At 49.3% G+C, this 26,111-nt stretch overlaps 1 protein-coding gene across 1 annotated transcript in view; it reads right to left on the bottom strand.

The window, feature by feature from the left end:
* Positions 1-22: 22 nt before the first annotated feature.
* DNAH10 (dynein axonemal heavy chain 10) overlaps positions 23-26,111 on the bottom strand; it is a 175,620-nt gene continuing 149,531 nt past the window's right edge. Inside the window, exons 58-79 of the mRNA XM_008005149.3 lie at positions 25,345-25,526; positions 24,123-24,259; positions 22,607-22,824; positions 21,378-21,599; positions 20,930-21,077; positions 19,188-19,467; positions 18,112-18,341; positions 16,975-17,248; positions 12,319-12,423; positions 11,754-11,908; positions 10,545-10,699; positions 8,949-9,132; positions 7,177-7,377; positions 6,278-6,487; positions 6,004-6,099; positions 5,193-5,364; positions 4,272-4,403; positions 3,896-4,107; positions 3,636-3,803; positions 2,199-2,379; positions 962-1,107; positions 23-407 (exon numbers count right to left, since the gene is read on the bottom strand). Of these exons, the coding sequence (XP_008003340.3) occupies positions 261-407; positions 962-1,107; positions 2,199-2,379; positions 3,636-3,803; positions 3,896-4,107; positions 4,272-4,403; positions 5,193-5,364; positions 6,004-6,099; positions 6,278-6,487; positions 7,177-7,377; positions 8,949-9,132; positions 10,545-10,699; positions 11,754-11,908; positions 12,319-12,423; positions 16,975-17,248; positions 18,112-18,341; positions 19,188-19,467; positions 20,930-21,077; positions 21,378-21,599; positions 22,607-22,824; positions 24,123-24,259; positions 25,345-25,526 (3,955 nt within the window). The 3' untranslated portion in view covers positions 23-260. The remainder of the gene's footprint in view (positions 408-961; positions 1,108-2,198; positions 2,380-3,635; positions 3,804-3,895; positions 4,108-4,271; positions 4,404-5,192; positions 5,365-6,003; positions 6,100-6,277; positions 6,488-7,176; positions 7,378-8,948; positions 9,133-10,544; positions 10,700-11,753; positions 11,909-12,318; positions 12,424-16,974; positions 17,249-18,111; positions 18,342-19,187; positions 19,468-20,929; positions 21,078-21,377; positions 21,600-22,606; positions 22,825-24,122; positions 24,260-25,344; positions 25,527-26,111) is intronic.

Genomic DNA, 26,111 nt, shown 5'->3' with positions numbered 1-26,111 from the left:
GAAAACTCCACACACCTTAAAATACTCTCCAATATTTACTTTTTGATTATATAAATTCCTTTTAAAAAGTAGTATTAAAAATAAAACCATTCAGGTTAATTTGTATGGAAAGAGATTTAAATGGCTGATTTCAAATGAAAAATCAGTGTCAGTCCCCCTCCTGCCTCTTGAGTGGCCCCAAGAAATGACAGCAGACCCGATCACTCTTCCCAACCAGCCCGAGGCTCCGAATTCATTCAGCAGTTTTCTTCACCCAAAGGTTAATCAGAATTCAGGGTGAGGCATACTCCTTGCAGCACCCAGTGAGAAATGTGCCTCGTGGTAAAGAGATCAGCTTCAAAAACCAAGCCGACTCCCATGGCGTTCCTTCTCATGGAGGTAGTGTAGACGGGGGTCCGGAAGGTATTCTGCAAGGGAGAGGCAGGTGAGGCGCCCCCATGGAGAAAGGGTGCAGAGGGATAAAGGCAAAGGGGCAGTGTAAGTCTTGACAGGGGCCCCCGTGCAAGACTGCACCTGAGAACACACGAGGCTGGGGCTGTGCAGGGCCGCCCTCTGCCAGCTTCATGGGGACCTGGCTTCACACTGACACTGGTTAAAAGTGGGCCCTGGCCCAGGCAGAGCAGAAGGCATCTGCTGTCCACACCAGAGGGAACCACTTTATGACTCAGGCAACGTCTGCAGCATTTTGCAAGAAGGGAGTCTCCCCTTGGTTAGTCTTGACCACAGGATCACAACTTGAGCCTGACACCTCTGGAAGGATCGGCGTCCACACATGTGCAGCCGCGCCTTTCCCGGGAAGCGGCTATCCAGAGCTTTTATCATGGCTCCAAGACTCTCCCCAGCCCATAAAGCTTAGGCACCCCCATTTTAAAAAGCAGGACTATTGGAAACCACCTCAGCCATAACTACAGTCAGAAGAGGAAGGGCTCTAGTGTCACAGAAGAGGGGCTGGGACCTTCACCTGCAGCTTGAGGCGATGGGCTTCAATGGGGATGATCTTCAGGATCGGCAGGTCCACAACCAGCACCTTGGGTTTGCTCTTGATAAGACATCCTTTTTCTATATCCCAGTCAGCACCCTCCAGGTACAGTCCTGAGACGAAGCATCCTAGAGACACAAGGAAGAGACTGGATACAACTGGAGCATCCACAGCCTGCCATCAGGTACACACAGCGACACACACAAGCCACTGGCTGGCCTCCTCCCCAGCGCCCTGGGGACAGCCCAGGCCCTTTTCCAGCACTTCTGTCCTGCCCACCTTCCTTCTGTGGAGGAGCGGCTCAGACAGGACACACCGTGGCCCTCCCCCATGGCCCAGAGAAGTGGGTGCGGGGCGGTGGCCTCTCCCCCAGGAATGAGGCATCAAGGTCAACGGACTTAGACCACCCTGGGCCCCCAGGCTAGGAAGATGCATGGCACCAGAGTCAGAATGGGCACCATGGCAACCCCGGCTACCCTGGGAGCCGAAGTGGCTGGGGAGCAGGAAGTAGAAGCCTCACAGAGAAAGTGGTCCCCGGGGAGGAAGACCCAGCAGACATACAAAGAAAAGAGGAGCACACGCCTGTGGCCCCAGAGAGAGTGGCAGCCCAGACATCTGCCAGCTCCCCCGCCACTGAGAGCTGGAGAGTCCCTACATCTTTACTGTAAGTCCCCACTCCTTAAGCCATCTCAAAAGAGCTTTTGTTCCTTGCAGTTAAATGAACTCTTAAGACAACATGGCCCCGGGGAAACAGCAGTTTCCAGTTCTCGTTTACACAGTCAGTAACCAATGTCTAAGGGACCTGAAGTTATGGCATAATCAAAAGAGTTCCAACCAAGTTAGTCCATACTGCTCTGTGGCTCCCATGCCCCTGGCCCCGTCAGGGGTTACAGGAAAGCCACCTGATGGTTTTTGCAAGAGCTAATTCTGCCCTAGGAGCCCATTTCCCATGAGCTAGCAGAGTGAACATGGTTCAGGTCTCCCCTGCCATTGACCCCAGGTCTCAATGGAGAAAGCGGAAGAGAAACTTCTGTATCCACCCTCAGAGGTGTTATGACATGGGCAGTGCACAGACACAGGAAATATTTGCAGCAGGCTGCCTTTCAAACATGGCCTGGGCCATCGAGGGCCACGCTATGCCTATCCCTTTGACTTGGAGGTGGCTCAGGGAGAGAAATCCTAAGTGAGAGGCTGTGGATCCCTGACAAGCTGACAGTACCTTGTCCCGCCCGCTCATTCACTTCATCTGCATCCTGGAACTTGGTCACTTGTGTGAACAAGGTGGAGCGGTCCAGCGGCCAGCCATTCTTCCGGCAGGTGGCCTGCACCAGCGCCGTGAGGTAGGACTCAGGGATGTGCAGCCCTGAGAGCCACATCACGCTGGGCTCGCCCTCGGTGACCTGGAGAGAGGAGAGAGCAAGTGCTGGGAACCTGGGGCTGCCATCCAATGCCAGGTCAAAGCTGACCTGGAAGTTTAGTTTATGATAAAAGATGTATTTCACCTGAGTGGCAAAAGATGGTGTTGGCACAACTGGCCGCCCATTTGAGAAAAACAATCTGGACTGCCACAGTCCAGGTAGATCAAAGATTTAGATATAAAAATAAAACCACAAAAGTACAGGGCCACATCCCCAGTGAATGCTTTCATATAATGGAGTAGGAAATACGAAGCCCAGGATAACAAAGAAAAGCCTTGTAGGTTTGACTACATAAAAGTGTAAAGCTTTTCTGTGGAAAAAATAATGTAAGCAAAGTCAAGACTTATGACAAGCTGGGAGAAATATCTGCAACACAGCAGACCAAGGGCTAATTTCTTTGATTTGCAAAGAGCTCTTAAACATCAGTGAGAAAGATGGAGACCTTACTAAAAATGAAATCCAGATCCAAAAAGACAATTCACAGAAGAAGCCAACACGAAATATCTGTAAAGCATGCGAAATACACTCAGGCTCACCATAATTAAAGACATGCAAAGCAAAACAATGAGATCTTATTTTCACCTATCAGGGAGACAGTGATCCAAAATGTTAAGAACACAGTGTTGCAGAGGGGTGAGGAAAGAAGCACTCTCATAGACTGTGGTTTCAGCCTTTCTAAGAACCATCCAACAAGAGCTATCAAAATTTAAAATGCACACGCTCTTTGATCCAACTCTTCCACTGTCACAATTTATCCGTGGAATACACCCCTATGCATATTCATAGACATGTGCGCCAGAATGTTATTCGTATTAGCAAAAAAAAAAAAAATATATATATATATATATATATGGTAACCACCTAAATGTAGGCAGTTACCATATTTTCAGGATACAGAAGGAAGAGAAAGGATATGGAACATTTGTACAATGGCATACTCTAAAAAAGAACGAGCTTGCTTTCTGTGTACTAATATGGAACAAGTGCCAAGATATACGCTTAGATAAAATAATCGGGTATGCATAGTACGCTTCAGAGTCTTCAAAAGAAAAAAGAAAAGGAAAAACGGAAGATACAGATATGCTTGTAAGAATCTCAGACCATTTCCAGAGCACCCAGTAAACTCTAACAGAGGTTACTGCTGGGACATGGAAAGAGGTCCTTGGGAGGTGGTTTGAGGGAGTCTAGGTTGACACTTGAATCGGCAGACAGAAAGGAGGTAGTGACGTGCCTCTTACCCACAACATGTACTGGCTGAACCGCCGCAGGAAGTAGACCATCCAGTTTCCAAGGGACTTTAAGGTGTCAGGAGCAAGCCTTCTCCAGATATTAGGGATCTGCCCGATAAAAAGAGACCTGGCCACATCGTCTAACTCATTGCTCATTCCAACTTCTCCAGCTAAGGCCTATTTAGAATCAAGAGCAATTGGCAAGACTCGATCAGAACCCCAGGTGCCACATGTCTAGGCAGTAATCTACACATGAGAGACAGGCTCACCCTTTGAAGTTCAGCCAGAGACTTGGTCATCCGGACCACAAGCTTGTTGAAGCGTTCCAGCTCCTGCAGGAGCACCACCAAAGTGGGGGAGATTCCTGTTCCAAGGCGCTTCCTCACTTGGTCCAAGTCAAAGACTTTGGGCATCTTGTTTTCTATGTCTTTGGCCACTTGGCCAATATAATCATCGCGGCTGATGCCACTGCTGGATTCCCCTAAAACCAGGACACTTTTCAGAGAAAGCAAGGCATCTATGTGTAGAACTGGAGCCTTCTGAGCCTTCCAGTTCTGGGAAAGGCATCAGCAATGTGGGAGAGCTACAAGAAGCAATCATAAAACCCCACTCAAACTAATGAAGTCCTCCGGAGTAAGACTTTACCTGTCTGAGGCTGCAGCTCCAGCAGGTGAGCCCACATGTCTCGAGCCGCCTGTGTGTAATAGCCAATCTCAGCGTTGGAGTGGAGGCCAAACACTTCTGGCGTGTTGGCAAGCGGGAGGGCCTCAATGGCTTCTGCAATCAAGAGAACAACGGAGGTGGCACTGTCCAGCCACCTGTGCTTTCTCAGGGCCCACAGCCTCAAAGTCCCCAGACATGCAAGACTAATTTCTACTGTTTAGAGGGTGACTTTTTTTTTTTTTTTTTTTTTTTTGAGACAGGGTCTTACTCAGTCACCCAGGCTGGAGTGCACTGACGTGCATTGATCACTACAGCCTCGACCTCCTGGGCTCAAGCATTTCTCCCATCTCAGCCTCCCAAGTAACTGGTACTACAGGTGTTCACTACCACACTCAACTAATTTTTTAATTGTTTTTTGTTTGTTTAATTTTTTGTTTTTGTTTTTGTTTTGATTTTTTATTTTTTTGTAGAGATGGGATCTTGCTTGGTGGCCCAGGCTGGTCTTGAACTTCTCGGCTCAAGCGATCTGCCCTTCTTGGCCTTCCAAAGAAGGGATTACAGGTGCGAGTCACCATAACCAGCCAATGACGTTTTTAATGTAAAAATTCTACACTACCACACCCAGTCCAGCCGTATATTCATCTTTTCTGAAAAAGTCTCAGTGAGCTTCACTGTGGCCACTCTGCCCTTCCAGGTGGACCCTGATTTATTTACCATCATTGCAGGATGGGAAATCTGAACTCTATCAGCTCTGCAGCCAGGAATTGTCTGCCAAGCCACCTAACAGGCTTAACAGACCACACCTGACCAGCCAAGGAGCCCCACCAGGAGAGGAGCCAGTTGAAATGTATGGTCTCCCTTAGAAAAAGCCTTGAAAATATTTTCATGTCTGAGAAATCTCACCAACAAATTTCTCCTTTTCATCACCAACAGGGATTTTGTAGTCCACTTCCTTGTTCCGGAAGAAGTGGAATGGCTGGAAAGTATCAAAAATGAAGTCCCCCAGGTACTCATCCATGTAGATGGTCAGGATGCGGCGATCAAAGCTGTCGATGGCCCGTCCTCCATACATGACCTGAAATTAGAGGGCCTGAGAGCCAGCCAGGGGCTCAGAACCTACTGTGTGCACCCTGGGAGCTCGGGGCCAGAGGCGCGCCCAGGGTCAAGAGACTCCTACAGCCTGGCTGCTGCAAGGCTCGAACCTGTTGACTTGCATAGCCTTTTGGGCCACTGTTCACACAATTGATCTGTGGCTTTGCTGGCTTCCCAAGGGATAGGGCCCAAAGCAATAAGCAGCCCTCAGGAAGTGTTGGTAGCCCCTGTGCAGCAAGTAAAGTCCCCCAAACACATCAAACAAACAGCCAAAGAAGCCAGCAGCTGCTTCTGTCTTTGGAATTGATGTCACTGCTTGAGCTGTGTGCAGACCACCGGGGAAGCTTCCTGTGAGCTCTGTACACAGCGACAGCGGAAGCAAGGGGCTAGAGGATGCCGAGCCTGGATCCCCAGCCATGGATCCAGCTCAGGGAACCTCTGTGTGAATAGAGCTCACTTGGGACAAATAACAACTGGGTGAGAGCAGAGAGAATGTCACAGAGACCCAAGGGGAACAGGGGCAGAAGAGGCTGGCTCTGAGGGCTCAGAGGAAAATAGGGGCACAAGGCCACAGCTCTGAAGCCCCAGAGGCACCTGCAGAAGGATCCCCAGTCACCCCTACCTCTCCAATTAGGTACTTGAGGCTGCCCCACGGGATCCTCGGGTCCCGTTGCTGGAAGGCTTTCGTTAAGTACGTGTTCAGAATTTCCATGCAGACCTTAAAAGAAGAGAACACACTCAGTTACACTGAAACCCACCAAGCTGTTCACATTCTGATACTTTTCTGAAAAGACTGCTGGGAACGGCGCAACCCTGCTGTGGTTGAACTCAGAGGAAAGTCCGGGAGGAAGCAGCCGCCTAAGGAAGCGATTCCAAGGAGAAGCAGCCGCTGTCACCTGGAAGTCAGACTCATTGAAGTCATAGTACACGTTCCAGCCAATCTTCCCAAACTTCCTTCTCTCCTGCACCACAGCATGAAAGAATGCCAGCACGTAGACCAGCGGCTTGAAGGCAGGGTGCGGGCACTGGTCCAGCATTTCGTGAGAGATCTTGAAGTAAGTTGCCCTCATGTTGAGTTTCAGCCCATTGGGCGGCTCGGTGACAACCTTGAGAAGAGAAGAAAACGCACAGTGATGGAGACCACAGGCCCACAAGCTTGGAAGAGTGTGCACAGTGCAGGCACTGCGCTTTCCTTCCTCTCTGCGGAGCCATCTGTCTGAGACCCCCAATAGCTAAAGTCTCTTGTCCAGGGCCCAGGCTAAGCAGTTAAAGGACTAGATGTTCTAGTTCTCAGGGTCAAGGATCAAGGGTCTTTGACCTTCCTCTGAACCATGAGATCCTTTACTATAGAATGAAAGTAAAGTCTTCCCTCCACCTCCCCAGAGAGAGAGAGATGGGGAATGACAAAACCTTTCCAAAAGAATTTGCTGGAGAATAAATTAAATGGGGCATGTAAACCACCCGAAACTTCTGCAGTCAGCACTAGAGAACTGCAGGCTATGGGGTGGCGGGCGGAGGGGGGAGCATGAAGTTTATGAAAAGCAGCCTAGATACTGTTAGGGACACATGCAGAATTGGTAGAGATAGGCCTGGGAGTCACAAACACCCACCTAGGACAGCAGCCCCCTTTAAAGAGAGAGAGAAATGGGATGAGAAGGGTTTCAACCTCGAGGTTTCAACTGCAGCCTAAGGTTTATTTCTACACAGACACACGCACACCCCGGCCCCACAGCAATATGGTGGTGGTCTGAGAAGCTGGGTGCTGGGCATGTTGGTGTCCATCCTGAAGCCAGACCTTTAGGGACTTCTGCAGAATCCCAATGGGGAAGCCCTTGGTGGGGTCCGTGGTGAGCCACAGGCGGAAGTCTGGGTGGGGCTTGGTGATCCTCTCCAAGGACTTCTCCAGATCTTTCAGCCACTTGACCAGGAGGTGGCAGTTCTGCAGCATCAGCCACTGCCCGCGAGCCACCGCAGTCTCCAGCAGCTGCAGGGCCACCTGCGCCAGGGGAGAGGGAGGAGGAGAGGGGGGAGTTGGCATCCAAACCCAACCCGTGCTCTCCAGAGACCCACTCCACCCCCACAGAAAGGTGATGGCCAGCTCCAGCAGCAGCCAAAAGAAAGCCAAGGACCCAGGAGCTACAGGAGGAGCCTTCAAATAAACCATCTTTTAGAAACCCCATGGTCCCCGTGGGTGCGCTGAGCTGGTCACACACAGCCTGGAAGATGGGTTAGCATTTTGCACTCATCAGCCTCCCTGGCCCTAGAAACCCCAGCTTCTCCCACACAGTCGCTCCTGTCCCGAGGACTCCTGAGCAGGGCTGCGACAGACCAGCTAAAGCCCACCAGGAAGTAGGGATTGTCCTGGCCACTGTAAGATCTTCAGGGCCCTAGGCCTGGAAAACAATCACCATGTCCCCTCCCAAATGTAATTCAAGCACAAACAAGCTAAACACCCAAATCAAGCCTTGGTTTCTGAAATGGCTTAAAACACATGAGTGCTGATGTTACAATAGCTTCTTTCAGTGTTGTGGTTTAGAGAGCTGGCCCGCCTTGCTGGTGCCCAGGGCTTGCCTCCTGGGCCATCCAGCATGGGTACGGCCATCCTCATCTCACCCAGGGGCTTTCAGCAGCAGAGGGGCTTACCCAAAGCCTTGCAGTTCATAGCAAAGCCAGGACTGGCAGTCAGCTCCCTCTGACCCCAACACGCATGCCTGCGACCATCACACTTGCTGACGCACAGGATTTTCCTGCAAGCTTTGTCCCACATTGTACTGAACTTGCGTAGCAAGTTCTAGCAGGGAGCACTGTGATGCAGAGAGGCAAGACCTTAGCAAAGAAAGCTCTCTGGCTCAGAAGGACAGGAGGATTTGCACCACAGTTCTGTCCTGAATGGTCCTGGGCTCAGCCTCTCTCGACCCACTCCCTTGGCCATGCAACTGGGGCCATCATAATTCTGATCTGCAATGAGGCTGTTCAGGGACTAAGGAAGGTAAGGACTGTGTGTGAAAGGGCTTTGAAGACAGCACAGCCTGGGCACCGTGGCTTATGCCTGTGATCCCACTTTGGGAGGCCGAAGTGGGAGGATCGCTTGAGTCCAGGAGTTCAAGACCAGCCAGGGCAACATGGTGATGTGTTTGTATTTTTCTCTACAGAAAATACAAAAAACATTAGCCAGGCATGGTGACGCATGCCTGTAGTCCCAGCTGCTACTGGGGAGGCTGAGGCAGGACGATCACTTAACAGTCAGGAGGTCGAGGCTGCAGCAAGCTATGTTCGCACCACCGCACTCCAGCCTGGGTGACAGAGCAAGACCCTGTCTCAAAAAGAAAAGAAAAAGGAAAAAAAAAAAAAAAAGAAAAGCACAGCACCATGATCACAACACAAGGTTGTGAAATCATAACTATTATTGTCATCTACGCAGTGTTTAATTACTGCTTCTTTGCTCAGAAATGCATCCATCTTATTTGTGGCGTGGCACTCTCAGCTTAAATCCAGGTTAGCTCCTCCTTAGCAGACACCAGGGACCTCCCCTAAATGTAGAGCTTGTTCCTTTCAGCCACAAATTACCTTTTCTTGACCTTGACCCATTGCAAGGAATTTGAGGCGATTTCCTCCAAAACCACTTCGCTCTGCTAATTTCATAAGATCACTGGCAGGGTCAGAGCCAGGACTCAGGATAAACACAATGGGCGAATTTGGAGTGCTCTGCTCAAAAATAGCTTCAAAGCTGATCATTGGGGGCTGTACATACCTGGTGAAAGAAACACAGTCAGAAAACTCTCCCGGGAGGACAGCTCCAGACGAGGGGCTGGCCTGTCTGATCAGTGCTGCCTCCTCCAGTGTCCAGAACCTTCTGACCCCTCCTCTGGGATAGCTCTTTGCAGTCTTCCCTGTTTTAGATTCTAGTTTCTATGCACGTCTCCCACCCTGATGGGGAACTCCTGTACCCACTGCACGCTCGATTCAGTTGGTGTGTGCTGAGCTGGGCACCTCAGCTTGCCCTCCAGGTGGGCGTGGCCATGGCACAAAACCCTGAGGTTCCACAGGTGTGTCCTGAATGGTCCACATCTTGAATTTTGAGTTTTGTGTGTGGGTTTTTTCTTTTTCTTTTTTTTTTAATTGAGAGATATAATCTCACTCTGTTGCCCAGGCTGGAGTACAGTGGTACTATCATAGCTCACTGAAGCCTCAAACTCTCGGGTTCAAGCCATCCTCCCACCTCAGCTTCCTTAGTAGCTTGACTACAGGTGTGTGCCACCACAGCTGGCTCATTTTTTTTTTTTTTTTTTTTATTTTTTAGAGGCAGTATCTCACTATGTTGCCCAGGCTGGTCTCGAACTCCTGGCCTCAAGCGATCCTCCCACATCAGCCTCCTGAAGTGCTGGGATTACAGGTATGAGCCACTGCACCTGACCCAGACGTGCGCTTTAAAATTCATTGCCAACACAAAGATACTGGGATATTTCAGGTAAAAATCTGAAGTCCTAGCTTCTTTCAGACTCAGAGGATCCAGCCACTGTGGGTTCCCAGTGGCACATGGTATCAGTCAGCAGGAGCTAAGGGCAGCTGCCCAGGGACCAGGACTCCACCCAGCCTCATCACTCACTGCCATGGCCTGCTGGCTGCAAGGGCACATCTGAGCTGCAGTCCCACGCTCTCTGCCTGGCTTTGTACCCCATGCTAGAGCAACATAGTCCAGTGCGACAGCCATGAGGCACACGCGGCGACTCAGCACTTAAAATGTGGCTGGCCCCAATTGAGATGTGCTGTAAGTGTGAATTCACACAGGATTTTGAAGACTTAATACCAAAAAAAGCATGTAAAATGTCTCAATCATGTTCATATTGATTGTACATTTAAATGATAATTTTAATATATTCATTTAAATAAAATATATTACAATTAATTGCGCCCATTTCTTTTCTAATGGAGCTACTAGAACTTTCGAAACTGCATATATGGCTCACATGGAATTTCTTGTGACTAGCGCTGTTCTAGAATATTGAAGAATTCTAGAATATTGGCTATGGAATATTGTCCAGACAGGGTGGCGAGAGCTGTCTCGGGAGCTGGTCAGCCTCTGCTTTCTTTGAGCCCAAGGTGGGAGGATGCTAGCGATCCCACCCCACGGAAAGCAGCAAATCAACAAAACGACACACTTACTTCTCTCCCATTGTTACAGTCACATAGTCAGTCACTGCCCGATAGACCCGATCCACACGGAAACAGCGCAAAATAAGCAATTTCTGGAAAGGGGTGATGTTGTTATCGTAACCCAAGGGGAATGGAAACTGCTCCAGTGAATCCAGGTCATACCACTGGGAAAAGCAAAGAATATTCATTGTGGCATCGACTCAGAAATGACATAGGTCCCCATTTGTGTGTGAAGGTGGCAAAAGCCACTGGAAAGGGATGAGAATCTATAGGTGTAGTAACTGAGGGCCACCTGGTCAGATCTGTCATTCTCTACCGCCAAAGACTATGACATTCAGAAAGGAGGAACTGAGTCTTATTCACTGAGTGCCCATCAAGGGACACGGTACATGGTAGATGCCCAACAACTATTTCTGGGATGGATGGGTCGGTAGGTAGATGGATAGGTGGGTGCATGCATGGGTGGATGGATGGATGAGTAGGTGGGTGGGCAGGTGGATGGGTAGATGAATGGGTAGGTGGGTAAATGGATGGATGGGTGGGTGGGTGGGTAGGTGGGTGGATGGATTCAGGGATGAATGGATGGATGGATGGATGGATGGATGGATGGATGGATGGGTAGGTGGGTGGGCGGGCGGGCGGATGGGTAGATGAATGGGTAGGTGGGTAAATGGATGGATGAATAGGTGGGTGGGCGGGCGGATGGGCAGATGAATGGGTAGGTGGGTAAATGGATGGATGCGTAGGTGGGTGGGTAGGTGGGTGGATGGATACAGGGATGGATGGATGGATGGATGGATGGATGGATGGATGGATGGGTAGGTGGGTGGGCGGGCGGGCGGATGGGTAGATGGGTAGGTGGGTAAATGGATGGATGAATAGGTGGGTGGGCGGGCGGATGGGCAGATGAATGGGTAGGTGGGTAAATGGATGGATGCGTAGGTGGGTGGGTAGGTGGGTGGATGGATACAGGGATGGATGGATGGATGGATGGATGGATGGATGGATGGATGGATGGACAGGTAGATGATTGGATCTCCCATACAACTAGCTGAATTAGCCAAAGGAGAATTCCAATCAGGGGGTTAGAGGGCATCAATTACACACTAATGGGTTACTCAAAGGAGTGTCTTCTCTCAAGGGGTTGGGCCACAGTTGAGGTTTAGAGATTGTTGACATGTGGGGAAGGAGAGGAGGAGAAAGGGAACATGGGCTTACCTCCTGCCAGACAGTCTGGTTATTCTCAACATCATCAGGAAGTCGCCCAAAGCTGTCTGAAAACATTTCTGATAAAAGAATGATATCTTCCCATCCTTGGTCAGACAACCAAGTGCAGGGCTTTTTTCTTCTGCTTTTCTCCAGGGAAATGTTTCCTAATCACAACGGAAGAGAAGCAAACAGCCGTTGTGCTGCCAACACAAAGCAGGCAACTCTGCTTTGACTTCTCTCACTTTTGGGAAAAGTCCACTTCTCAAGAAGGAGACTGGAAAGAGGAAGTGGCCCGGGCTTGCCCTCGTCACCGCCAGTGACACCAACTAGGTGCTCAGTGTAGCATCCAGCTTCCAGCCTCAGAGTGGCCCCAAGACAGAGGCTGGCTGCTCCGAGTTCAATCAGAGCCTTTTCAGAGGCTGGAATGATCAACTGGAATAGTGAAAAATGCAGTGCTGTTGGGAGCCAAGTTTTAAGGCGAATTTTTGTGATTGTTTGTTTTAATGGACAAACTTATATACATGTATCGTGTGGGCAAGGAGATGGGAGGAATGAAGCTAGGCAAATTCATTACCTTTTAGAAAGAAATCTAATTCTTCTTGAGGGACTCTCCCTTCTGCTTGTTCTATCTTGATGGTCATATTAAAAGAAAAGAGTAGCTTGTGCCTCTCAAACAGCCCTGGAGGGAAACATCAGACGAGCATCGATTTCTTAAAAAACCTGAGTTTCTTACGCACACTGTGCTTAAATGTAAGAGAAATGAAACACTCAAAGTGTATGGCTGCATTTAGCCCTCTCTGCACCCCATGTCCATGACTATCTAAGTGCAAAAAAGATAAGCTCAGTTCCTAGGTCATGCTCCAGTCTGTAGTGACATGCTCCTGTATGTAACGGAAATGGCTGTGTCTACAGGAAGTAAAATCACACCGTCCTGGGAAGAGGAAAAGCCAGTGACAGGCAGTACAGTTGGGGCTCAGAGCCACCCTCTCAACCGAAGGCAGGTTGTTTGCCTGACTCCACGGCATTTGTGTCCATTAGAGTCTAGGAGAGGTGTTGGCAAACTTTCCACAAAGGGCCAGATAGTAAATATTTTTGGCTTTGGAAGCTAGATGGTCATAACCACTCAACTCCACCACTGTAGTGCAAAAGCAACCATAGACAATATGTATACTAATGGATATGGTCCTGTTCCAATAAAACTTTATTTACAAAAGCAGGCAGTGGGCCAGATTTGGATGCTGGCTAGGGGTTTGCCAACCTCTACTGCAGAGGACACACACTCCATCAACAGACTCTTTATTGATGGATGCAAAATACCAGCTTTCTTCTTTTTTGGTTTTTAACAGAAGACATGTGTTCCTGGAAAAAAAATTGTGTAAGTCAAAATTTGTAATTTGAATTCTACTTCATATGTGTTAGGAGGGTTGGTTACTTAAGTGAGTCCTATAGAAACAATCTCTTTTCTGCCCAACTGTTAAGGGCTAAATTATATTTCTCCAAACTTCATATGTTGAAGCCCCAACTTCCAGTACCTCAGAATATGATGGTGTTTGGAGACAGGGTCTTTAAAGAGATGATGAAGTTCAAATGAGGCCATTAGGGTGGGCCCAGTCCAACCTCACTGGTGTCCTTACAAGAGGAGGAAATCTGGACACACACAGACACCAGGGATTCACATGCACAGAAGAAACACCTTGTGCGGACACAGCAGGAAGACGGCCTCCTGCAAGCCAAGGGGAGCGTCCTAAGGAGAAACGAAATCTACCAAAACCTTGATTTTGGACTTCTGACCTCCAAAACTCTTGAGAAAATAAATTTCTGTTGCTTAAGCCTCCCAGTCGGTGGTATTTTGTTAAGGCAGGCATGGCAAACTTAATACAACAAGCATTGGTGCATGGAAAATATCACTGTCAGTACAGTGTCTCAGCAAAAGAGGACTGGAAAGGGATGCAAGTGTGCCCTGTCCACCTCTGCTTTCTAAAGGTCGCTCTACAGGCCCCTGCTTAAAAATGGCCATTCTGAGTTTCTCCCAACTCCTTTCCAAAAACCAACTGAAATGGTGAGTTTTTTTGTTTGCTTTTGTTTTTTGTTTTCTTTGTGTGCAGTGGCGTGATCTTGGCTCACTGCAACCTCCGCCTCCTGGGTTCAAGCCATTCTCCTGCCTCAGCCTCTTGAGTAGCTAGGACTACAGGCACGTGCCACCACACCCAGCTAATTTTTGTATTTTTAGTAGAGACGGGGTTTCACCATGTTGGCCAGGATGGTCTCCATCTCTTGACCTCGTGATCCGCCCACCTCGGTGACCCAAAGTGCTGGGATTACAGGCGTGAGCCACTGTGCCTGGCCTAATGGTGAGTTTTTTAAAAAGGTATAAGCTCCCAGAAAATTGGAGATAAGACAATAGCAATAAAATTTTGCAAGCGACTCCAGGTGCGGTTGCAGTGAGCTAAGATCGCACCCCTGCACTCCAGCCTGGACAACAGAATGACATTCTGTCTTAAAAAAAAAAAAAAAGAAAAAAGAAAAAAAAGAAAAAAAAAACTGCAAGCTACAGACAGATGGACAAGTGATAATTGATTTAGCAGAGCTGAGAAAGTTGACTCTTACATGAGGAGGAGATAAAGCTGAGATGCAAACCACAGAATGCATCAAAAGCTCAGGAACTGGCAGTTCCAGATCCTTTGGAAGTGTGGGTGAATATGGGCTAAAAACAGGAAGATGGGTGGACAGCTTGTTTGACAAGCAGTCAGATCCCAGATCCCCGCTCACTCCATGCTGCCAGGCAACTGCCTGCCCCACCCAAGTGAACTTTGGAAAAGATAAAGCAGGGTCTCTGGACAGGGGAACACCAGGCATAGTTGAGGGGAAACCATACTGAAAAGGTGGTTTTCAGCGCAAGTTTTCATGATGAATGCTGAAATTGACAGCCTTCTTTTCTCACATGCTTCCACAAAGGCTGGCAGCCAGGATTACATACTCTAGGAAAAGGCTGAAGACTCTTCACTGGGGAGTCTTAAGGTCTCATGAGAAAAGAACTACATGTATTGGCATTTGAGAGTTCCTCCAATGACACAACACAGAGAGGCGAGCCGCAAAATTCAGACGACGGGAAACAACCCAGCAATCAGGCAAGTTTCTTCCACAGATAAATGCAAGGGGTGGGGCAGACACGGTGGCTTATGCTTCTAGTCCCAGCACTTTGGGAGGCTGAGGCAGGAGGATCCCTTAAGCCCAGGAGTTCAAGACCAGCCTGGGCAACATGGCGAGACCACCATCTCTACAAAAAATTTTTTAAAAAATTATCTGGGCATGGTGGCATGCACCTGTAGTCCCAGCTACTGAGGAGGCTGAAGTGGGAGGATCACTTGAGCCTGGGAGGTGGAGGTTGCAGTAGGCTGTGATTGTGTCACTGCACTCCAGCCTGGGCATCAGAGCCAGACCCTGTCTCTAAAAATAAATAAATAAAAATAAAAATAAATGCAACGGGGAAAAGAGAGAAATTAAGTGACACAACCAATTATAACGTATAGACCCTTAATGAGGTCCTGATTTAAGCTAATGTGAAATATGACATATAAGACAATGGGAACATTTGAAAACTAGGTATGTGATGATGTTCAGGAATTATTAATTTGGGGGTATGATAATGGCCTTATGTCTACATTTTTAAATAGAATCCTTCTATTTTATAGCAGGGATGGGCAAACCACAAGCCAGGGGCCAAATCCAGCCTGCTGCCTGTTTTGGCTAATAAAATTTTATTGGAACACAGCCATGGCCATTCACTTCCATATTGTCCAATGGCTGCTTTTGTGCTACAACTGTAGAAATGAGTAGTTGTGGCAGAAATCACTTAGCCTTCAAAGCCTAAAATCCGACCCTTTCCAGAAAAAGTTTGCTGACCCCTGTTTTACAGATACAAACTAACATACTTACAGATAAGTGATCTGAATAGGAAGCAAATTTTCAACATAATCTGGGTTGATGGGGAACTGTCTGGATTATATAAACAAATCCAGAGCTGATCATTGCCAGGTGAGAGGTGCGCAGACGATCATGACACTATTCTCTTTTGTATATGTTTTCCATAACAAAAAGTGTTTTTAAAAAATCAATGATTTAGGGGTTGAAATAGACTGTAGTCACTTTGGAAACAGTTTGGCAGTTCCTCAAAAGTTAGACATTGAATTACCTATGATCCAGCAGTTCCCTTCCTAGATGCACCTCCAAGAGAATTAAAAACACACATTCACACAAAAACCTGCACACAAATGTTCACAGGAGCATTGCCTTAATAGCAAAAAAGCGAAACAACCCAAATGCCCATAAGGTGACAGGTGAGTAAACACAGTGTGGTCTGTCCATACATGGAATGTGACTCAGCCACAGACAGGAACGAACCGCTGACACACGCAGCAACATGGATCAACCGTGAGGTCACGATGTGGAATGAAAGACGCCAGTCATGAAGTCACACACCCTATGATGCCATTGACATGAAGTGTTCAGCACAAGTAAATCCTTACAGACGGAAGGCAGAGTGGTGACTGCCAGGGACTAGGAGCGGGGGGCCGGGGGTGACTGCTAATGGGTGTGGGATTTCATTTCAGGGCTGGTGGACACGTTCCAGAGCGAGAGAGTAGTGATGGCTGCACAACTCCATGAATATGCTGTGAATCACCAAACTGCACATTTTTAAAGGGCAAATTTATGGTATGTAAATTGTATCTCAATAAAGCTGCTACCTTAAAATTCAATGCTTTAAACGTTCTTCTTGTAACATGAATCGCCACACTTAAGAATGCCATTCGGAGCTGGGCATGATGGCTCATACCTCGTAATCCCAGCACTTTGGGAGGCCAAGGTGGGTGGATCATTTGAGCTCAGGAGTTTGAGACCAGCCTGGGCAACATAGTGAAACCCCATCTCTACAAAATACACAAAAACTTAGCTGGGCATGGTGGCGTGCCTTGTAGTCCCAGCTACTCTGCAGGCTGTGGTAGGAGGATCACCTGAGCCTGGGAGGTGGAGGTTGCAGTGAGCTGTGATCGCACCACTGCACTCCTGCCTGGGTAATGGAGCAAGACCCTATCTCAAACAAAAAAAAAAAAAGAAAGAAAGAAAAAAATGCCATTTGGTAAGTTTCCATTTTCACAGACCACGTTTCCTTAAAGCCACATCTGGTACACCACACTACACGAATGTGTCCTCCCCCGTGGGGAGAGCTCACCCGTGCAGCCGTAGTTATAGATGTTGAAGGTCAGTGTGTCCATGATGTTCCTCAGGCGTTTCATGAGAATGGAATCGGGCAGCGACTTCTTCAGTGACAGCCTGAAGACCTCTAAGAAGGCAATGAGGGAGTACTGGTACATGGAGTTCACCAGGGCCATCTCAGACAGGACGAAGAACAGGATGGCCCCCCTCCTGGCTGCTGGCCGGTAGCCGTCCCGCAGCCTGTCGATGTCCAGGGCTGTCTTCTCCGCCAGCTTGAGTTTCTCTGAGACCTGAAGAAAAGCACAAGTGACCCTGGAAACAGGGAGACTGAGAAGTGAGCAGAGGGCAGGAGGGGCAGGGGGACAGCAGAGAGGTACATGCAGTGCTCCAGGGCTTTGAAAGCATCCAGGGACTGCAGGGGACCGAGGGCACCCACCCTCTTGTAGGAAGGGGTGAATATTTGTGGCTGACGCCCCTGCACCCAAGGCCCTTTCCTCTAGTAACACTGCTTGTAAGTCTCCAGGTACTGCCCTCTCCCTTTTCATCCCATATGGGGTTCCACCCACACTCCAGGAGATGTGACCCAGGCCCAGCCAACCCGAGCCTAGCATCCCTAAGCTCCTGGGACTGGTTTGGGGTAGAAATGTGACTTAAGTGACTTCCAGGACCTTCATGGTAGGAACAGGAAGATTCTCACTTATCTCTTTGGGTTTAGACCTGAGAGGACATGAGGCCAGACCAGTCTTATGACCATGTAGGGAGCTGGCAGAGAATGACGCCAAGCCGGTAGAAGGCCCAGCCCAGAAATGGACAGAAACCAAGTCTTCCTGGTATTTTTGAAGTCCTGGATCCGGCGCCACCTGAGGCCATCTCTGGACTTTTCTGCTTTCTCAGCTGATAACTTCCCTTTTGACTTAAGCCAGGCAGGGCTGGGTTTTCCATCACTCTCAATTTAAAGAGACTGACTTAATGCCTAAGGGTCCCTGGGAACACCTTTAGGGCTCCCCTCCCCACAGCACATCCCAATAGAGGTGGCTTTTTATCCCTGAGATCACAGAGCCCAGTTTTCTTATTGAGCAGATAGAGAACTGGATGCTCCAAAGGTGCATGCAGGCCCCGCCTGGCTCAGGGCCTTTTCTGCCGTGGCTGCTACCTCTGTTGCCTTGGATTTGGTCTCCTCCAGGGTGTGCACCAGGTCCACATTGTCCAGCATGTTCCCGGTGGACGTGGCCAGCTCCCGAAGGAGGGAATCTTCCAGGTCCTTGAGCAGGTTCTTGTTCTCGCTGGTCTCCTGGATGAGGTGCTCCCGCTGCTCCTCCAGCTCCCGCCTTTCATAAGCCACCAGCACGCTCAGCAGCTGGTCCTCCAGGCCCTTCAGCGTGACTGTGGGGGACAGTGAGAGGCCCTCACCACCTGCAGCCCCCAACAACGGTCTCTCCCGCTGCCCTGCTGTGATGGGACAAGCTTAGCGTGGGTCTCAGACAGCAGGTCAGAGGCACGAGGATTCACTGCCCACCAAAGTCACTCTACAGCAGCAAGGTGGCAGACAGGAGCAAAATAGCGATGCTGTGGTGCAGAGTGGTGGACAAAAAGGAAAAAATGCACTGAAATAAAACCCAGGCTTCCACGGACTGGGGTACCAAGGTTTAAAGTATACCCAGATTGGGCGCAGTGGCTCACGCCTCTAATCCCAGCACTTTGGGAGGCAGAGGCAGGAGGATCCCTCGAGCCCAGAAGTTTGAGACAAGACTGGGCAATGCAGAGAAACCCCATCTGTAGGAAAAAAGAAGAAGAAAAAAGAAAAGAAAGTACATCCAAATCGAATTAACCTGTGTAAGCAGGTGCATGACAACCCTAGAGAATATGAGAGACAACATTCAATTTCTATCAGAATTCAACTGAGAGGAAGAAAAAAAATTCAACATCACAACATGTATTTTAAATACACGAATACAGAGTAACTTCCTGCCCCCACAGACAGACGTCCCATCCCACCCGTGTATGAACACGTGAGCCCACAGCCCCGACTGAGCATGACTCACGACAGGTAACTCATAGCCTCACACCCTCTAAGTGGTACCTAATCGCTAAGAGCTGACTGGCCCGGATGTGCCTATGAGAGAATGATCTGCGGTCACTGTGAATGAAATGACATCCCAGCCTTGATCTCAGGTTTCGGTCTCCATCATAACCATCTTAATTAGCAGTGGAGGTTCTACACATTCTTACCGGTGTAATTGATGACCATAGCTTTCCCAAACACGGATGGGGAGTATCTGGGATTGGCCAGCTTGGTGTTTAGGTACAGTCTGAAATTTGAATCATAGTCAACTTCTTTGTCTCCCAGGATAATAAACTGCCGTCCTTGGGAGACTTTTATATTTTTTTCTAAGACGTTATCAATCACAGGATCGATGTATTCATCAACATCGCGGAACAGGAAAGGGGTCCCGTACTTTATGGACATCTCTAGCTGCTTGAGGAAGTCAGGGTCGTTAAAGGAAGCGACCTGGAAGAGAGGGGAGGCAGATGCTGAAAGCCCGCATGTTTAACTGTGGCCCTGCCAAATATAAAGGGAGAATGGCTTGCAAGTGGGAAGTGGATGAGCCAGGAACTTAGAGGGGCCAGAGGTGAAAAGAAGAGAGAAACAAGGGGTATAACGCCTATAAACCTGAGGTCCAGGCTCAGGGCAGGATCTTGCTCAAACAGGGTGGAGAGGAAAGGAAGGGGATTCCTCAGCCCCTTCCCCTGTAAGCTAGAACCCCTCCTCTTTAAGAGACAGGGTAGGTGTTGGAATTAGACTAGGGGTAGGCTGACAATTTCAGTGCTCCCTGGCAGGCTGAGGGAAGAGGGAGTCTAGGGAAGTTCCTGCCCTCATAGTATTTGCTCCATGATAGCTCCATGTGCATTTTGGAGGCAGACTGTTCCCCTGACCCTGGAGTACAAATGGGCTTCCCCAAACAGCATGCAAATACCTGGGATCAAGGACCAGAAAAAAATAAGGAAAAGCTAAAATTGAAAATCATTAATTTGTTCATTAGTTCAGCAAAAAGTGATAGGGCCGCCCCAGCAATTCCACTCCTAGGTATCGCCCCAAGAGAACTGAAAACACATGGCCACATAGAAACGTGTGCACCAACGTTCACCGCGGCATTCTGCAAATAGCCAAAAAGAGGGACAACCCGACTGTCCCTCGGTGAATGGATGGATGAACACAATGTGTCTGTTCACACACCGGAATACCATTCAGCCCAAGGCAGGAATGACGCCCTGACACGCTACCGCAAGGACGGACCTTGAAAACATCAGGCTGAGTGAAAGACGCCAGACACAAAAGGCCACACAGCATCTGAGGCCATTCCTAAGAAATGTCCAGAGGCGGCACATTCAGACGGAAAGCAGATGAGTGGCTGTCAGGGGCTCAGGGAGGGAGAAATGGGAGGACTGGAGGGGTGATGGCTAAAGGATGTAGCATTTCTTCCAGGGATAATAAAAATGTTCTAAAATCGACTCTGGTCATTGGTATACAACTCTGTAAATACACTAAAACTCAAACTGAATTGTGTGTGTTCAGTGAGGAAATGGTGTGGTATGGGAATGACATCTCAATCAAGCCATGACTCTCTCCTCCCCTGCATCCCCATCCCCCACCTCAGCTCCACAAAACAGCGACTGAGCACCCAGACCACGAACCCCGTACTGGGCAGAGGAACACGAAGCTGAGGTTGGTCACAGCCTGCGAGGAGAGAGGCAGAGTTCGTGGTGGTTTGCGCTGCCCTGGCAGACCCACAGGGTGGAGGTGGAGGTGGAGGTGGGGGAGGGCTCCGCGTGGGGGTCAGGGTGGAAGCGTTTCTGCCCAGACTCGTTGAGGCTAGGGACTGCCAGGGACTGCCAGGTACAGGAGGCGGGAGGGGCACTCTCCAGAGAACAGGCACCGGGGGCAGAAGACGTCCCGGGAGGAGCCGCCGTACCCGCAGATTGTTCTTCTCCTCTTTTCTCTTGATCCAGTTGAGGGCCTGCTGCTGGGGGTCGATGCAGAGAGGGAAGCGGCTGGCCCGGGTGGTGAGGATGCCATTCTGAACAGACAGCTCATCGGGGGGAAGGCCCTGGGATCCCCATCTGGAAGAAACAGCCGTCAGGAAATGAACTTTTCTCACCAATTTGTGAGCCAAGGGCTAAGGGTGGTAGGACTGGCCTTCCAGAACAATCTACCCATCCCCAGGCTGCACAAGCCTCCTCAGGCTCTAGGGAGAAGGGCTCCATGCTGGGTTTGCAGCTCGCCCAGCCGCTTCCATGCAGTCAAGCCAACTGTGGTCTTGGCAATGCCCCCAGGCCACTGCCTCCCCGTGAGGTGACACCCATGTAGACCCCTTGTGCTAAGATGTCCCCTTCCTCCAGCTGGCTCAGGGTGCCACACACCTGCTGATCTCAACATCATCCGTGAGCAGGCTTTCCAGCCGGAAAGGCTGGCTCAGAGGAATCTCCCGCTCCAGGATGTCGTTTTGCCAAATCCGATTGACCATCTCGTCACGGAACTCCCAGGTGAAGGCTCCCTCGTAGCTCAGGAAGGCCGCGCAGAGCAGGCAGTCCCCCAGCAACTTCACGCGCCGGTGCATCAGCTCATCCAGGTCGTTCAGCCACCTGGCACGGGAGGAGAGGGAGGCTGCTGTGAGCGGTTTACCTTCTGGCCACAACCAAAAGGAACATTCCAGAAGAACCAGCTTGATACCTTGCTAACAGGGCTAGCCAGACAGAAACATGTTTTGAGATATTCTTTCCTCATGGGGAACAGAGACCAACAGCTTATCTTGCAACTTCCCACCCTAGTGAGCCTGGTGTTTGGAGCCAGCATCAAGCAGGGGGCTCAGTAAAGGCCTGTGGTCTTTGTTAAGTAGTAATCACATTGCGTGGATCACATTAAGTTGTAATCACGTTGTTTCCGAAGCCTTAATCAAAGACATATAAATCAGCCCAGCAGAGCTAACAAGTTCTGGCCTCACTCAATGACAGAATTCCACCCAAGATAAAAGAAAGCATCTGTTTCCTTTAGCCTCTTCCAGGAAATGCCCCAAGACTTAGGTTTTAGAAATACTGAAAATTGTTTACCACATGCAAACAGCGTTTTTCAGTGTTTTCTACACCACATTTACAGATGCCAGATTCAAAATTGTTGCCCTATTCGGTGAATAAGCTGTGGCCAAGCGGTCTTGCCCATAAAGATCAAACAGCCCCATCACTTAAGACTGAAGTCCAGGATTGAACAAGCCACTGGGACGCTTAGAAGGCATCTGTGCAGTGACAGCGATGGGCTTCTCCCACAGACTCTTCTAGAAAGGAGCCAGGGGTTAGAGGTCACCAAGAAGGGAACACTCCCTAAACCTTGCTAAATGCTATGGATTTCTCCGTCTCCACAGCTGCACTGTCTCCTTGACCCTTAGTAATTAATAAATAACACTCAGTGCCTAATAAAAACAATAGCCTATAAAATAGCCATTAGCTGCCATAAACATGATAATAGGAAAATAAGACCTGGTCACATGGTTTTCACATAAAAACACAACGTGAGATAAAGAATCAACATGGCAAGAAACTCTGTGGGTGACGTCCATTTACAAACGACAACAGGTGGGCTCGTGAGCCACGCTGACCTGATGTTTTCTGACCCCAGACCCGAGATGAGTTTGTCTGCAGCAATCAGCCGCCTCTCCATGATCTCAGCTTCTTCCTGCAGCTTCTGCTTTTCCAGTATGGCGGCCTCGTATTTGGCACCCAATGTTTCCAGCTCTTTCTGAATTGCTGCCAACTCATTCTGGATCCTTTCCAGTTCCCGTTTAGTGAGGTAAAAATTCCGCTCCAACCTGGCCACCTAAGTAAAGACAATTTGCAGAAAGGTGGGGAAAAGGACCACGGTGGGGCCACGATACAATGGCCTCAAACCAGGCCACATGTCCAAACTACTCTAACGGTGTCTGTGCTTTTCGGAGCCACTATATGCTATATTGAGACACATGGCTTCTTAGTTTCTTCTTCAACTGTTTGCTGCAAAAACTCTATGTCCCATTAGAAGACACAGCACCTAAGTTATCAGATGGTTTTACTTTCATGTACTGAGATCACAGTAAGATGACACTGTAGTTCTAAGTCAAAAACTCAGAAGAATATACCATAGACAATAACAGTATTTCTATTGGTTCTAAGTTTTCTGAATAATACAATTCCGAGCTATAGAGCAAGGTCACAATATGACTCAAAATGATCAAATCGACCTTATTCTCTTTGTATTTTGTGATCTACCTGTGACTTTGGCCCCGCTGCTCTCCACTGGGGTGGGTTTGTCCCCCAGGGGATGTTTGGTAATGTCTGGAGACATTTCTGGATGTCACAGCTTGGAGGGAGGGTGCTACTGCCATCCAGTGGGGTGAGGCCGAAGACGCTGCTAAACATCCTATAGTGCCCAGGACAGACCCCCAGGACAGACCCCCCCAGGACAGACCCCCTCAGGACAGACCCCCCCAGGACAGACCCCCCCAGGACAGACCCCCTCAGGACAGACCCCCCCACTACCGCCAGGCAGCACTTTAGTGGTGCTGCAGCTGAGAAACTCTGCTTTGACCCTAGAGAAACAACTTTAAACATCTTTATGTCTTTTTTCTTTTTTCTTTTTTGAGACAGGGTCTCACTCTGTCACCCAGGCTGGAGTGCAGTGGTACAATCACGGCTTACTGCAGCCTCCCATGTAGCTGGCAGTACAGGTGTGTGCCACCATGCTCGGCTAATTTAAAAAAATTGTTTTTTGTAGAGACAGGGTCTCACTATGTTGCCCAAGCTGATCTCAAACTCCTGGGCTAGAGTGATCCTCCCGTCTGGGCCTTCCAAAGTGCTGGATTACAGGCGTGAGCCACCACGCCTGGTCTGAACATCTTTATACCACACTTTCACAGAAAGTTTGAAACTTTTTCAGACCTCGGTCTTGTCCACCACCCACACTGTGCCTAAGTGATAGTGGTGTTTCAGGATTACCATTTATTGGGGGGCGGGGGGAAAGTTTATGCAGTTTAAAGTCAGAATCTTGGGAGAATTTTCTCAGCAAAGGTGTGTACTGTGAATTCTGACTCCGAAGGGGTCTCTTGGCAGTGGTGTGGCAGTCTTACAATCGGGCAATACCTTCTCTCTTTTGGGCTTGATCTCTCTGAAAACATCACAGTAGCCCATTACAGCTTCGACAAATTTCAGCATCCCCAGCCCGGCTTTGCTGACAGCTTCCATTTCTTCCGTCGTGGTGTTAAGAGTCTTCAAGAGGCCTGACGTGAAACACGCAATAATTTTTATGAGTGGCAAGCTTCATCTTGGGAACATAAAATAGACAAAATAAGCGTAACTAGTTTCTTATTCTTCAGCGGCCCCGTGAGCAGGATGCACACAGCTCTCCTACGGCCAACAGCGTGGTGTCAAACCAGAATGGGTTCTGCATAAACCGATGTTTCCGATGTGGGCAAGGGGCATGGTTTACTGCTACCCAGGATGCATGTGTCACGCAGGAGACCCAGGGCATAACCCACATGGCTAACTGGAATTCACAGGCCATTACAGGTCACCTGTTACCTTCACCCGCACCCTCACCCCAGGAGTAATTTCACATAAACGGAAGTCCATCCAATGAAGATTCAGATAGAGGGAATGCATTGGGATTTTGTAGTGATTGGGGTCATTTGTGTTGAGTTTGCTTTTGTTTTTAAGGGGCTAAGAAAAAGCATTTGATAAGAGTCTAAATAAACCATCAAACATAGCGTGAACTTGTATTGCTTTTCGCAAAGACTAACACCATTCCACTATCACCACCTGGTTGAGCATTGGGCAGGGTCAAGAACTGAGCTCAAAGGGAACTCAGTCCTGTAACCAAAGATGGAGGAGAGGCTGGCCATCAGTGATGCTGGCCACCCCCGTGCCGACTCCCCAGGGACCTCCAGAAGACTTGATACTGACAAGAGAAAGGCGGGAAGTCAAGGTCAGACCAGCTCTGGGCTTCTGCATGTGCACTGAACAGCACAGACAGAAGAGCACTGGGTGAGACACACAGAAGACAAGGCTGGGCTAGGTTCCAATGAGAAGATCTTGTTTCCTGACAGGGAGAGCTAGGACTAGTGCTGAATGGAAGCCTCAGTTGGGCACGGCTGCCACCGCCCATCCCCAGCCACTCTCCCAGGGTCACGTCACAGGGCTGCTGTTTTCCTCTGGTGACCATCAGTTGCCTGTTCCATCTGATACCATCTGACCAGAAGGGGAGGGCCTGCCCACAACAAGCCTCCTTGCCCTGCATCCCTGTCCCAGAGCCTGAGATGCCAGACAGAGATCCACCCTGGCGATTCCCATACGAGGCGACACTCACCTTTGATGTTTTTCACTTGGCTCTGGGTAATCGAATCAAAATCGATCTCCATCAGAGACCTCAGGAAATTCGGGTCAGACATCATGCCCTTGGCGGTTTTCCAGTTGAGTTCTTTGTACCCCTTCATGATGAGGATGCATTCACAGACCGTCTGCACCTGCTTCGGGGGCTTAGCAAACGACCTGGCGAGAAACGAAGAAACCAAGGCACACGTGGGTCAGTCCAGGGATGTGGCCAGGATCTGGCCTGAAAGAGAGCTCCAGAAAAAGGAGCTCAACTAAAAGGCAGTCCCTGGAGCTGATGCTGCATGGAAACGAAAGAAGCCAGGTCCCAACACAAACCGCACTCGTGGGTGGGAGCGTCCCTAAGGGCGGGGCCGGGTCCCCCTCTCAGGTTCCAGACCAGGCGCCTGGAACACAGCTGAATCATGGTGCAGGGACAGCATTAAAATACAAACCCAGGCCATCCCCAGAGCGTCTGGATCAGTGGTTAGGGTGGATGGAGCCTGAGCACCTATGTTTTAATTACACCCTCGGCTGATTCCTCAGACTCTAAATGGTGGTTGCTGTCATTATTGTCATTAACATCATCATCACCACTATCACTATCACCATCATCTTTCCCCATTTACTAGATGGAGAAACAGGGTCCCGGGAGCTTGCATGACTGGCTGTGCTGACACCACCTGCGAGACCTGGGGTCCCTGCATCCTGGGCTCTTTCCAGCCTGTGCTGCCCCGTAATTGTTTTCTGTGGCTTTGATAAGAC

This window comes from Chlorocebus sabaeus, chromosome 11 (genome assembly GCF_047675955.1).
Source record: "Chlorocebus sabaeus isolate Y175 chromosome 11, mChlSab1.0.hap1, whole genome shotgun sequence".
Lineage (NCBI taxonomy): Eukaryota > Metazoa > Chordata > Mammalia > Primates > Cercopithecidae > Chlorocebus > Chlorocebus sabaeus.
This window is presented reverse-complemented; position numbering and strand designations above follow the sequence as displayed.